At 34.4% G+C, this 15647-nt stretch overlaps 1 protein-coding gene and 1 long non-coding RNA gene across 2 annotated transcripts in view; both read right to left on the bottom strand.

Moving 5' to 3' along the window:
* Positions 1 to 550: 550 nt before the first annotated feature.
* LOC113002983 lies at positions 551 to 3143 on the bottom strand. Its single transcript, XR_003268215.2, has 2 exons — positions 2739 to 3143; positions 551 to 2665 (listed from the first exon to the last, which is right to left on the bottom strand). It is a non-coding gene; the product is annotated as an uncharacterized LOC113002983 (long non-coding RNA).
* Positions 3144 to 7823: 4680 nt separating this feature from the next.
* LOC105205113 (serine/threonine-protein kinase PINK1, mitochondrial) overlaps positions 7824 to 15647 on the bottom strand; it is a 33398-nt gene continuing 25574 nt past the window's right edge. Inside the window, exons 6-7 of the mRNA XM_026141440.2 lie at positions 14478 to 14576; positions 7824 to 8717 (exon numbers count right to left, since the gene is read on the bottom strand). Coding sequence (XP_025997225.1) covers positions 8463 to 8717; positions 14478 to 14576 — 354 coding nt within the window. The 3' untranslated portion in view covers positions 7824 to 8462. The remainder of the gene's footprint in view (positions 8718 to 14477; positions 14577 to 15647) is intronic.

The raw sequence follows: 15647 nt of genomic DNA, 5'->3' as shown, positions 1-15647 counted from the left end.
ATATAAGGTTGTTCGTACTAACAATAACTATAAAAATAGTTCTCTCAATCATAATTTTCCAACTATGCGATTATAGTCACAAATACCACATACATTTTTCTCTGTGCACTAAAAATCTATATATGAACTACAAATTTTCAGTACCAACATTATTTATCAAAAAACACTCAACACATAGCTGCATAATTATATAAGCAAAAAATTTTTTTATTGTTTGCATATATTTTACGAAATTACATTTTTACATTATGTTATAAATTATATACGTAAGAAAAAAATTTTGTTCTTTTAGAGTGCTCTCAAATTTATATAATATTTACATCTCATCCACATAACAGTGATATGTAACATTGTTCTTTTTATGTGCTCCCTCAGTTATGTAACAGTTATGTGTTAATTTACTGGGGATCAGTCCAATCTACAGCCATAAAAACATTTATTAAATGTTTTGATAAATGTTTATAAAATATTAAAATAAATATTATAAATATTTAGTAAATATTTTATAAATATTTTGTGCTATCTGGGTTAATATAAAAAACAACGCTCGCAATTTTCGAATGCATATTTATTATATATGTCGGCAACATATTTAATATACATAATATGTTGGATATTATGAATCATCCCAAATATGTCCTGCAGACGTCATACTGCAACTACAATAAACTAGGATGTCCTTCGGACGTCCTTGGAACGTCCTATGGACGTACAGGATACTAGGACATTGCAAGGACTTTTGTGGACATGTATATATCGGACGTCCAGGGATGTCCATGTGTTGCGTGGCTATTGACCTTAATATGTATACATTCAAATGTTACGTAAATATTTTTCTCGATGTGCGCGATTTTATAATATTTATGTAATCGACTATGCTTCAAAATGTTTTCGTCGAAAAAATAAGAGCAAAACATGCTGCATGAAATATCTTGAGCGCACGTACCATATGTTTATGGAGTAGTTTTTAATTGTTTTCGGAAAATGGAAATGTAACATAACTCTGTCATATACCGTTAAATTTGTAATAAAATAAGCTTTATTTTGCTTATAAAAAGAAATAAAAATTTTGAAAAAAGTAGGTAGGTAGTGGGAGAAAATTTTTTTTTTAACATTGTTATAAAGTACTCTTGCAATCATTCAACTTTTATTCTGAACATTTTTCTCTATCTCTTATATTGTTACGTCCTGCAGAGTAACGATTCTTTTCTTTCGAGAATAGATACACCGTTGCCCGACGCACGTGCAGGGTTGACCAGGAAGCGCTTAAGACAAGAGGGGAGGACAACCAAAAAGCGAGGACACATACAAATCATAATCATAAAAATCGGTGTGCCTGGCATCATAAAGTATTAAAACCGCCTCCGAGATTCGCCGACAGGTCAGCTCCACTAGCCAAACAGATAAATTAAAATACGAAGGGTCTTGAGAACATGACGCTTTTGACACCGGAGACGGGTCATGGGCTGTGTAGGCGAGCGTCGAAGATAGGAAAAACCAGGACACCGAATCCCCCTCCCCGCGACTGCGACTTTCTCTCTGCGCCGAAAATCTATGTGCATGGCGCAATAAACAACCCTCACCAAATAAGTGATTTTCTAAAGGTCGCCTGCAATAGCTGACAAACATTAAAATTGAAACGCAAAGCCTCTTGAAAGAATAGCGTCCAACGCAAGATCGAACTTAAGTGGGTAACATCTGGGGGCGCTAAAAATTTGATACCCAGAAATAATAATTCTCATGACCGCTACCCTCTTGACGCCAAGAATCAGTGCACATAGCACAAATAAACATGTCACAAGTATCGAATAGGCGATCCTCTAAGAGTCGCTTAGAATGTCTAAAAGAAAATAAAATCAATTTACGAGATTGCTCCAAAAAAAATAATGCTTTGCGGCATTATATGGAAGCGCGCCTTCTTGGCAAACATTAGAGGTAATGGAACACTGAGAACCAGGATTCTGGGAGTTGGTGGGCGCACTTAACGAAAAATAAAATACCCGGCCATTAAAAAATGTAAGAATTATGGACCAAAATTAGTATATAAGCCGGAGCTTTGGAGCGTACCCAGATAACAAAATGCCTGGATAGTGAGTGCACGGTGCGCGCACGTGTGCGTAATAATCGTCACAGTGTGCCTGCACAGCACCATGCAGATATGTCCGCATTTGAGGCTCATATCGCCCGCACGTGTGAATGCCGCACACATGCGGGCGACATGAATCTGATATGAGTGCACTAATTGAGATTCATATCGTCTACACACGTGAGTGCCACACGCGTACGAGCAATATGAATTTTATTTTATTGTTAAATTATAAAATAATAAATAAAAATATTAAAATTATACATAGGGTTATCTTAAAAAACGTACACTAATTATGTATATATTTTTTATTATTGTTATTACGGTATATAACAAACATTATTATTATTATTATTAACGTGATATAACAAACTTCATCACCATTAGCGCGACTTACAAGTATACGTTTCTTCCGAATATCTGACTGGCGAATCGAATATCTTCGTAGTCAAACGTTAAGTTAGATATCCTAACCTAAATAGTCGTCAACTTTAACGCTTGATATTTCGATTCGCGGGTCAGTCCGACACTTTTTTCTGCCAGATTCATTCATTTCGTGCAAAAACGCGTCAAATGAACCTAAAAATCGGAGGTGGTGGGAGTAATCTTAACATTTACCCGAACATACAATAATAAACATGTATCTACATACTTCCAAATGATTTAATTATCCCTCCAATCACTTTATTCTTTTTCTTAATTGGTACGGACTCGTTCAACCTTCCACTCTGCAATATAGTTAACTTAACAAATTATAATAGGATTGCATGAGCAAAATCCTAAGCACAATCAGTATATGTATATACTGTACACGCAGCCAACCGGCGAATGGAACTTTTTTTTCACAGTCACTGCGGTGCGTTCAGAATAAACGTGCGCGCAAGTTTAAACTTAGAAACTGGATTGTAATATTGCCTTACAATAAAATGGGATAAAATTTAAAAGTTAAAAAAGGAAGCACAATTTTGTAAATTACATAATACGTAATATTTTTAAATTCATAATTAAAATTGAAAATACTTAAAATAGATAAATAAATAGATAAATAATTTAATATATTAAATAAAAAATTATATGTATTATGTGTATATAATATAAAACTATATTATATATAAATTATGTCTGTTATATATAAATTTCAGATTGAAAATTATTTAAAAATTATAGTAAAAAAGCAACTGTACTTGTCCTATAATTTCTGATTAATTAGCAATAAAAATTACAAAAAAATCATATAAAATGTTTCCTATGATACTAAAATATATATTTTTTATATATTGTTATATTAATAAGAACATTATATAAAATTGTAAAATGCATGACGATTTAATATTTTGGTCATTTTTTACTTCGTCACGTTGTGCAGGCAAAGTGATTGCATTGGTGCATGCACGTGTGAGTATCACACGTGAGCGTGATATAAATTCTCACCATGAAAAATACACCATGATAAATATACAATTATACATAACGATAGAATATATAAAATATTCTTTTCAATCACTCATATATCTTCTCACGCATGACTTCATAATGCCACCTTCCATGCACGCACACGTGCCGCTATCACATTGATAGGGCAATATGACTGCGATGTTGCAAGCATACGTGATATCACGCTGTGAGGGTGATGTGAGCCGTCACAAATTGTTATCTGGATAGAGGCATTCTAGTTCTTGTCCTAGCGGTGGCACAGTCCGTGGTAGCCTTGCTGTTCGAGTCTGTAACCCCGCACCAATAGTTACACCTAACGTTCGGTTGCAAAGTGTCTTGAGCGATTCACTAGTTAGTGAGTTTTATATCAAGTGCCCGTTCGACGTTGGTTAGCGAAGCCGTTGACCACGCCTGACTCCTTCACGAGCGAACCCGACGATTCTGAGGTACTCCACCGAACGGACACCTCTAGGGCCGAGGATCACCACATACGCATCACCAGTACTAACATACCATCAATAGTAAGTTATTAACAAATTTGTTTCTCTCCTCTCTCCCCACCCCTTTTTCTTTTTTTTCTATATTTTCTTTTTATATATACTTAGTGCCTAACAATAACAAACACCGGAACCGAACCCCCCGAGCCGCAAAACGCCTCCGAAGAGAGAGAACTTCGAGAGCGCGTCGTCTCCTTGACGAGGCCTATCGCGAGTTCCTACGGAATAGGCCGAGGTGACACTCTTTTGGACACAGCACGATTGGACACCAACCAATCATCTTGACTTATCTAACCAAACCAACGGAAAAACTCTAGGCATCGGCCGCTGTGAGTGGTGGTGTCCAATCGTGCGCACCCCAATAGGCCGCAGCCTACCACGAGCTGAGCCGGTTCTTTTTCAATCGCCTTCATCTCCTGTTCCCAAAGAGCCCGAGGACCCTGAGACCCCTCAGGCTCCTCATCCCGATTCCCCAGGCCCTTCAAATTCCTCCTTATTATCTTACAAAATAACCTCTGATTCTCCCCCTGAATCGGTTTCGACCATCTCATATTCCCTAGTCTTCCCCCAAGAACTTAATCCACATAATTCATCCCCGTACTTTCCAGCCAATTCGGTCGCCGCCGAAGAGTATTATAATTACCTATTTCGCCTAACCCCTCCACAGCCCAATATTTCCCACTCGGAATCTCCCGAATTTGCTTGGCACTCCTCCCCCTTCCCTATGCCAAGCATAGAAGAAATTTCCATTTCTTCTTCTTCATCACCTCCACGGGTGTGTGAAGACTTTTCCGTTCCCCTCTCTTCACCACCTCCACAGGTGTGCGAAGATTTCGCCCCACGCGTCTCCTCCCCCTTTTCCACCACTCCCTCGAGAGTACGAGAAGGGGTATTCGGCAGAATTCAAAGAGGTCTCTGATTTCTCTTTCCCCCCTTCCTCCTCACACGATTTTGAGGAAATTCCCCCGCCGCCTCCTTCTCCTCATGTCCACCTTCACGAGATCGTAAATGTAATCAACGAATTTTTCACCTTCCCAACATACTCGTACAATGCCCCTCTCCGCCCCCATGTCTTCCGCATTGGTCCCGGTCTTGTAAACCTTGATGAACTAAGGGACACCGTCGCTCGGGCTCCACAGGGCGCGGCTATCCCATTTTTCTTCCCTGGTCATTCGGACCCCTACTTAGTTCCTGTCACCAGATTCCATTTTATGTTCCCCCCACCTACGGTGAAGATAGAGGAACTGTAACTCACATCTACATCTGCACCAGCATAATCACCAGGGTTCTCCGCTCCAGAACAAATGCCATCACATAATGACCTAGCTTACATCGTTAAAACTTTGGTATTCGTATTAAATTTGGTGCGCACCAATGCTTTAATACAGGCTTGTTTACATCGAACGTACTAAACGTTTCTTACACGACATTTTTTAATATGTTATCGTTTCAGAAAGACCAAATAAGATTACTTATCATAAGACCGGTCTAATTAAGGTTATATTCAATAGGCCTAATCCACTACAAAATACGTTTCAGTGTTTACATCGTTATTTGTATCATTTGATACGCGTATCAGTTTGGTACGATACTCTTGCTTGATACGTTCGTACCAATTTGATCCGGCAGTGTTTACATCGTGAGTACTAAAAATTTAGTACAAATTTGATACGAATATAGTGCTTAATACGTGTATCAAGTGCACGATGTAAACTAGGCCAATCACATCAATGTACAACGCTATACACACATACGTTACGATTAACACAACAAAATAAATTTGTCAGTAGTTAAACGTAGAGTTGGTTAAAATAATGTTAAAAATAATTCGTTGATTAAATATAAAAGCTTGTTTATAAACACCCCGTCTATGTTCAAAATAAACGTTTTATAAATTTTAATTGTATAAAATGTTTTTCTTCATTAAACAAAACTTTTTTCTTTTCCTAATTTGAATTGATTTTCTCGACTATCGACCCTATCACCATCCCTGGCTCTTGAAAGATTTCAGCACGTGGTCCGATCCTGGGGAGAGCGTTTAAATACGTTGCCCCGAAACAGGACCATAGAACGCGAGTGGCGGGCTGGCTATCTGTCATTGGATCCTGATCAACCATTGACACATGGTCTGAACGTCAGTGCGTTCCTTTCGTGTCACGTCCCATAACACGCGTGCATGAGTTCACCGTTGCGTTTTCCCATCCCTTTTCTTAAATCCAGCTTATCGTAAGATAAGAATCACACTAAAGCCGGACATAACAATATTATAGTTTCGACAATATACACTTTGAAAGAAAAAAACTGATTTTCTTCAAAGGGATGTTTCACCCCCTAAAACTGAATATCAGCTAAAAAAATTGTTTCGTGATTAGGTCCATCTACTCTAAACTTATACAAGTTTCAGATTTTTTTAAATTTTCCATTTGCCGAACTTACCTTGCCAGTGTTAGCGTATTAGGTTATAGATTGCGTTCAGCATATTCAACAGTTTAGTGAGCGCTTGCTGTTATTGGTGTATTCTTCTAAATCTAAAAGTCTGATTGGATGATCTAGAAGAATATCTCAACATGTTGAGTCTGCTGAACGCAGCCATTGTCCCGAAATCTTAGGTTCGAATGCCGCCGGCGCCAATGCGTTTTCAACAATTGTAAATTAATGCGTAATTAATAAAATAGAATATATGCAAATTAGATTAACCTATAATAAAAATCAAAATAATAAGATCTGCAAGAAAACAAAAAAATTTTATAATACAAAATTTTTTTATATACGCATTTGCAAACAGAAACGGGATGCGTATGTATCTAATTGCAGACAGAAACGGACAGGATGCATATACGCAAATGCGTATATGCATCCTGAAAGAATACATACATATCTAATTACAATCAAAAACGGACAAGATGCATATACATATTTACAGACAGAAACGAATAGAATTCGCATTGTCTATCCGTTTCTGCCTGCAAATGCGTATATGCATTCTGTCCGTTTCTGACTGCAATAACGGATTAAGAAACGCATAGTAAAGCAGACAGATACAGATAGGATACGTTTACTGTCCGTTTCTATCCGTAATTTTTACCAAGAACCATTCTTTATCTTTTATCTGTTCTATGAAATTTCTCGCTCTATTATCCATCACACCTTGTCTTTGCTGTGTCTCTTCACGCCTCCTTCCATATTTTCGTCTTCTAATTCCCCTGTTGATATTAAAATCTCCTTCTATTATTATATTCTCTACCTTTTCTTCTCCTATCAACTTATCGAATCTTTCCACCATATTCTTGCCCCCTGTGACTTGTATATCGAAATAATTTTTATTCCTTTTCTTTTCACAGTTACATTCGACATTACCAACCTTTCCTCTTCTTTCATCTTTAATTTGCACCCTTTAATATTCCAATCTCTTTTCTTCCCTATTATAAAACCTCCTTTCACCCTCCCCCCTATTCCTATCCTTTACCGCATAACTACATGCCTATTCGTGTGAATTCGGTAATCTTTTCTTTCAAATTTTCCAACCTTTTTCGTCCACTCATGTCTCAATCGCCGTGACTATTTGAAATCGTGATGTTGTAAGCGCAGAGATGTCAAATAGATCTTTTGTTAATAAAATTATCCATTTTTTTTATTAAAAAAATAGAAAATTAATCTTCAAACAATAATAAAAGGCAAAAAATAGTTTTAAAAAATATTTACCTATTTTGCTAAAATAATTTCCTAAAGGCCTAAAAAATCAGTGCGACCAAATAGAAAATCCTTAAACAACGTGTGAAAAAGGAGAGAAAGAAAGAGAAATAAATGACAGGTGAATTAAAAATATATCATTTATTAAATTTTCGATTAATATCATCAGTGTGCCAATGTGTTAACAACGAACATATATTTCCACATCATCGACAACATACCTTAGTTTCATATCAAAATATATAATATTTGTGCATTATCACAAACAATATATTTTGATTATAATTGTAATATTAATTTCTTTATTTCATCTTTCAATATTTATTAGTAATAATGTTCATCAAAAATAAATATATATAAATTCTAATGTACAAATTAAATACATAAAAATACATCACTGCACTTAATTATAAGGTACTGAAATCACAAAAGGGTTTACATACATGCTAAGTAGTTAATAATTTACTAATTTGAAGATAAATTTTATTTGCATCATATATTTCTAGTTTAAAATATTGTTTCTTTGCCCTTTTGTGTTTCCTGAAGTAGCAAAACCATATATTAAAAATCCAAATACGAAAATAGCAATATAAACTTTAAAAGAAGTAGAATAGAAAAAAGAAATTTAAAGGTATTTAAGTATATTCTAAATTTATCAAATTCGATGTTTGGAATTATTATTTGATATGTTAAAGGCAAATAAATTTTACTACGATCGAATTTTGCATGTATATGCACGTACATACAGTCTTCAGTTATATATTTCGTTGTATCCATTTTAACGCATTTTTAACGTTAGTAAGTGTTACCCTGCTAAGAAAGCTTGCAATTAATTGATACTCCGGCATCGTGCGTCTTCCACAAGAATGCATCGAAAGTGTTCGTTTATATGCATTATGTTTATCGATATCGTCTTTCGTGTCAACAGGTGATTCATAAAATGAGGGCAAATTTTCTTTCCGTCCTTCGCAAAGAACTTTTGTGGTTAAGCATAAAAGCCATTGCATGATCTGTGCGTATATTAATAAAGTTTTACATTAAATATGTTATTAACAAATACTTACTCAATAGATCTATTATATACACTACTGCTCAAAAGTTTTAAAAAGCTTGAGATTTTCTCGCACATACTATACATCACCAAAAGTTAAATATCCCAGTGGAAAAAAATAGAGAAATTTTCAAAAATGTATTTTAATAAAGAGACAGAGCTATGAATCTGTTTGATTTCACAATTAATTTTATTTCTACAATAATTTGTCCTATAAATAACAAAATTAAAAATTTTTAATATTTTATTTTTTATTATAACTTAATGAAATGTCATCAGATAAAAATTAATAAAAAAATACTTATATTTCTAAAATTATTTCAAGTTATTTCAAGTTAATATATAATTCAATAAATGTTAACGCAACAATTCTAACCAATGCCATAGAGCTACCGATCATCCTATAGGTAGAAATTCATCAGGTATATAGAACGAACGTAATTTATAATTTACTAAAGAGGGGAAAAAGAATACATTTTGAAATAGTAGGGAGATCATGGAATACTAACAATTAATGTCATGAAAGGTACTGTTATTTATAAAAAAATAAATTAATTATCTTTCATAGATTTCATACATAAATAAGTGACGGAAAACAAGGTTTCACAAACATTTTATAAAATATATTTTATTAAAAAAAATTATTTTTATTAATTTATTTAAATAAAAAATTTTTCAAATAAAACTTTTTAAAATAATTTCTTTACTTTTAATAAACATTATATAACGTCTATAATAAAATTGTAAAGTTGCAAGAGATATGCAACATAGTGGATGACCATATTCTACAACCACATTTAACATGATTTAATTTACCAAATTCATACACACATTACAACACATATTAAATTTAATATCATTTGAAATTCACATTCAAGATCTACAAGTTAGAATAAAGTTAAAAAAATCAGGTAATTGCTGATAACCTTGACCTTGACTTATGTTAGAGGCAAGGATACTGAATAATTTTTCCTAATAAATGAATCGGCAGTATCGTATAGTTGAAATAATTAAAATATTGAAATAATTAAAAAAAAAAAGTTTTTCTTAGAAAAAAAAAGTCTTTCTTATATTTCAGAAAATATTTATTTTACAAAAAAATTGGTCAAATAAAAAATGAAGCTTATAAAAAACTCTACATAAGGTTCTATACATATTTTATCTGACTCCAATATTTCAATCTTTATAATTGAAAAACTATTTTAAAATAAGTTTTTTTAAATCGTCAGCACCGTTTTCACAAAATATCGAATTCACTGTTTTACAAACACAAATTCCCTGATTTAAAAGCAGGTTCGTGACCACCTACGCATTCGAAAAGTACGCAAATTTGAATTTGAACACGCGTGTATATATGCATCATTTGTGATTGCGGAGAAGATCGCCCAAGCATTTACTTTTCACGCAAAACAACAATTTAATAGACATATTTATTTGTCATTGAAATCAAATGATGCATTTATACTAGGGAGGGTAGTGGAGTGAACCTCACTTCACGTAGAAAGTTGCAAACCCATGTGGAATAGTACAGTCGTGAGCTAAAAGGTTGCAACACATTTTCTTCGATGGTTAGATGGTTTGATGCTTAATTGGTTGAATCCACAGGTAAGAACCAATGACGTTTGCCGTTCGATGAGCCAGTCTACATTCCAAAAACCATCGAAGAAAATGTGTTGCAACCTTTTAGCTTACGACTGTACAATCATAGACTTATCTATCATATACAAGATGTCATATAAAAATAAAATTTTGAAAATAAGTTTTATGTAAGTATGTATCAAAAACTATACAAGATCGCCGATTAATTTATAAGGAAAAGTTGATTAGTCTCTACTACGTAGGGACAAGGTTAAGGTCAAGGTCATCGTCGCGATGTCCCTTAATATACAAAATTACTAAAAATTAATATATAACGTATTTCTCAATATTACGGAGAATATACTACTGTGTCCAAAAAGTAAGACCAGTTTTCAATTTAAATCGCGCGGGTAAAGCGCACATCATAAATATTTTTTTCTAAGTTGGCAGCATTGTGACAGATATCTGTGACAAATTTCATGTCAAAACATTCATTGGTTTTTGCTTTACACTTGATTTTGTACGACGCTAAAAGTGCATTCGGCGATTTTTACAATGTCTAATTATATTGAGCAAAAAAGTTGCATTAAATTTTGTTTGCAAAATGAAATTTCGGGTGCAAAAACGTTCAGGATGTTGCAGAAAGCCTTCGAGGACCATGCTTTTTTGGAAAGAAATGTTTACAAGTGGTATAAACAGTTCCAAGAAGGTCGTAAAAGTGTTGAAGACGAAGAGCGTTCCGGACGATTATCAACCTCTACCGATGAACAACACGTCAAGAAAATCGAAGAACTTGTGCTTGCTAATCGTTGAATAAAATTGGTATACTGTTAGAAACCTTGCTGATGCTATGGGCAGACAATTCTTGGTTTTTGCACTACGATAATGCACCTTCTCACACTACACTCGTTCTTCGTGACTTTTTCGCCAAAAATTCGATCCATATCGTTCCACAATCACCATATTCGCCTGATTTAGCACCGTGTGACTTCTGGTTATTTCCAAAACTCGAAAGACCACTGCGGGGAAATCATTTTGAGACGATAGAAGAGATACAACGTGAATCGCTACGCGCTCTGAAGGCCATTCCGGAAGGCAACTTTAATTCTTGTTTCGAGGACTGGAAAATACGTTGGCATAAGTGTATTGTGTCGGGAGAGGATTACTTTGGAAGCAACGAAATAGATTTGAAAAAATAAATATTTTTTGAAATAAATAAAAACTGGTCTTACTTTGTAACGACCTGCTTTTCCGCGCACGGGGTGGCGTGAGTTCGGCGGGCGAGGACGCGGATGAGATCGCCAAGAGAACTAGACTTGGATGGTTGGTAAATAAGCGAGACTTTATTTCGCATATGTTCGGTACTATACAAGATCGTGGCGTTCTAGACGCGGCGCGCGGACGGACGAATGACAATGACGCTCGGACGGACGTAACACAAGCTTAGAATTACGCGCGGACGGACAAACGGAGACTTAGAACACGCGGACGGAAAAAATGACACGTATAACGCGATAGTCGGAACGGCCGGATTTAAACGCGGTATCTACAGGCGGTGTTTATTTACAGGCGCGGGATTCCGAGCCGAAATTCTCGGAATTCGGAATCCCTATTGACGCGCTGGTGCCGTGGCCTTGCTGAAGGCCGTGGCCAGAGACGTCGCGCGCGCGGTACAGCTGTACTTATACCCGATCGCGACGCGCTGCGGTTAGTACCGCGATGTTCGGCGGCGGTGGTAATCGACTCACGCCAAGATCACTTAGTGGAGGCGCGGAACTCCACATCCCGAGTCGTAAGTCGATACCGAGACAGGACGGCGGATCGGGAAAGTGCCGACTACCAGGATCCCCTGGTGGAGCCCAAGATAGACTTGAGCCTGTGAACCGGCGGTCTAGGAAGCGGATGGCTCGTGTCAAGATCGCTTGACTGAAGCTAAGTTCGCTTAACTCCACTGAGCGTTCAGGATACACTTCATTCTCGGACGGAAGGCGGACGGAGAAGAAGCCTCGACTATAAGAGCGGCGGCGCTTATATAGTCGAGTCTCGAGGACAGGGACGGTGCGGGGGTACGGAACGGTACGGTATCGGAGGGGGAATCCCTGCCGCTCGAGATCGGTCCAGCGGCCGCCACTCCGGTCGAGCGCGTGCGCGCGGAGATCTTTCGACGGATGCGTATACGCGCGCTACGCCGGTTTTACAATTCTTATTGGCGCTGTGCGCCGGTTTCTCACTGTCCGGCGGTTGTTTGGCCGAACAGCCTGGAACGGTGGACGGTCCGAGGGGGGCGCGGAAAGGCGGTTTGTTACAACTTTTTGGACACAGTAATACACCTATAAAAATTTCTGCTATCTATAAAATTGAAATTCAGCTTTTATAAAAATACAACGAACACTAATAATCAATAACTATTCTATAATGTCCAAAAGAATGTAAGAAAGTAATTTTAACGGTTACTTTCAGAATTTAATGCAAATTGTACAAAATATCATGAAATTTCATCACTCCAGATCGTCGTCCTTCCTCTACAATGTTATTAGAATATGATTCTCTGCTAAATGTTTAAATAATTTTTTTTGTTAGGAATAAGAATTTTTAGAATTTTTTAGACCTTCTCACTTTTGTTTCTTTTTTTAATCTTTATGGTAATTTGAGAATGTCTTTGAAATCCGAATAATTTCTGCTAAATATTATTTTTAATTACATTTTCAGTTATAATTTAATACAGAGCTTGCGTTAGAATTAATAATTACTCAGTTCTAAAGGAAATAAGTGCTCCATTCAAAAATTTTTCGAAATAATCCTTTCGTGCGTAGTAGCACATATACGCATGTGCTAAATCTTAAAAAATTCATATCTTCAACAAAAATAAAGGTAGCAACTATTCTTCCTATATTTATTTTAAAGATAAAGAATAAAACTTTGCAAAAAAATCAACTTCCTTAGGATTTCTCCTTAATCATACCTCGTCAAAAATTTATAAAATCAGGAACAAGTAAAAAATGCATATATCTTTCACATAAATTAAAAGTAAGTTCTTTCTAGACTCATTTTAAAAATCAATGTAAAGACTATTTATAAAAAAAATCGCTACAAAATTTCAAAATAGCGGATTTAATGTGGCGGATTAAACTGTTAAATTTGGTTGTATTCACGTATAAGTTGGTGTATTATAGTTTTTAAAATTGCTGATAACGAATCTGTAATAAAGATTCCAAAATTAAAAATGGCAAATCCAATATAGTGGACCAAAATTCTAAATTTTGTTGGATGTTAGTCTATCATAATAAATCTGCCACTTTGGGCCCGCTATATCTCTCCACGAGAAAGGCGCTAATATCATGGACCCCAAACCAAAATGATTTTTCCTCCTCGCAGATTCCGCAAACAAAAACGTATGTCATATGACGCACGCATATAACCACATCATGTATATTCACTAGATATTGTGGATTATAATCCCCATATATACATACTCAAGTACTTTTTTATACGTGCCCATTTAGGGGGTAAAGCATCCCTTAGAAAAAAATAGATATTTTTTTAAAACAAATATCAAAACTATAAGAGATAAAAGAAAATGTTTTAAATAAAAGTTGTATGAGTATAATAGTGAAGAGTATAATAGTAATTACAAAAATGTTAAGTGGTGGAAAAAAATATAAAGTTTTTAAAAATTAGTTTATAATTATTTTTCAAATTATTAAACTTTTATTTAAAACATTTTCTTCTATCTCTTATAGTTTCAATAATATTTATTTTCAAGGAAAGCAAAGAGTGCAAATAAGCACGTATACAAAATGTGTCACTTAATTTGATTTAACATATAACATATTAAACTTTTATCAAAATCGCAGGGAGATGCTTCTGGTCCTTACTTTAAAAGACAGACTTCAAAATACTTTTTTAAAATAATTTGTACAATGAACATCTTGTACAAAAACTTATTTCTTAAAAAATATTTCTTAACATTATAATTAAAAAATTTATAGAAAAAAAAAATCTTTGTTATATTATGCTTCGCATAAAATTTTTCTAATTTTGTAAAAGATTTTTGTTGTATCTAACTTTTTATGAATTGCGAGAAAATAACAAGCTAAACTAAAACCTTTAAGCAGTCTATTTATTATATGTATTTATTTACCTCGTTGCTCGACGGTAATTGTTCTTCGCTTTTCAGCCACAAGCTAGGTGCCCATAAATATAGTTGCATTACAGTCGCTGCCAGTTCGCTATCAAGTCGCTAGTTACAAAGAAAAAGAGAACATTTAATATTATCTCATTTTTCTAGATAGGCACACACGTACGAACTGAAGTACGTGAGTCAAGTAAGACTCACTTAATTTATTTTATTTTAAAAAAACTATTTAGGACATTGAAATAAATAAAGTGAAAATGAAATCTTCAGTTTAATTACTAACAAAAATAAATATATATTCCATATAAAATATTTATATGTGTATAGAAATAAAATTTATTTTAAACTTTGACATTTGCCTTGTTATATACTATGTACAATAATAAAGCCCAATGCAAAAGTAAATTAAAAATAACAAAGAAAGTAAATATTATCTTCTAAACCAGTTTTATAATTATTAATCATAAAAGCAAACAAGTATTGCTCATTACAAAAAAAAATGAAGAAAAAACGGCAAAATATAAGCAGTAGATAGTTGATTCAATAACGGAAATTTATTTCTGTGCAATTTAGAATTATTAACGAAGAAATAACAAATAAAATAAAAATTCATGAAATTTAAAAAGTAAATTTCTACTACATATTTTAAAGTAGTATTTGGCTATTTTCTCTTCTTTACATTGTTTTATGAAAACAAAATTCTTCTTAATGTTTACACTAAATATCACAGTTAAATTTAATTTGACCTTTACTTAATCTTTTAATGTTTAGAACTTTCTGATTATGTCTGAGTACAATTTTAGCTTCTCAAAAGTTAGCAGAATTAAAAATTGTTATTCTCTGATAAGCCCCATATAACAAACAGATAATAATAGACATATAAACAAGTCTTATTTGACAAGTACATCATTTCTAAAAAAAAAAAGACTCCAAAAAATCAATATTTAAATCTATTATCTTCTATAGATAGGAAGTTGTATAATATTCAAAGTATAGAAATAATGTGTTACTATAACGCCATTAATGTTACAGTTACTTTAAGAAAAATAGTTTTTAATAGCGATTTAACAAGTATTACATACACACGCACGCGCACGCACGCACGCACACGTACGCTTGCACACGCGCACCCACACACGCGCACACGCATACACACACACGCAACACACGCATAAA

This window comes from Solenopsis invicta, chromosome 3, assembly GCF_016802725.1.
Source record: "Solenopsis invicta isolate M01_SB chromosome 3, UNIL_Sinv_3.0, whole genome shotgun sequence".
NCBI classification, from domain to species: Eukaryota; Metazoa; Arthropoda; class Insecta; order Hymenoptera; family Formicidae; genus Solenopsis; species Solenopsis invicta.
This window is presented reverse-complemented; position numbering and strand designations above follow the sequence as displayed.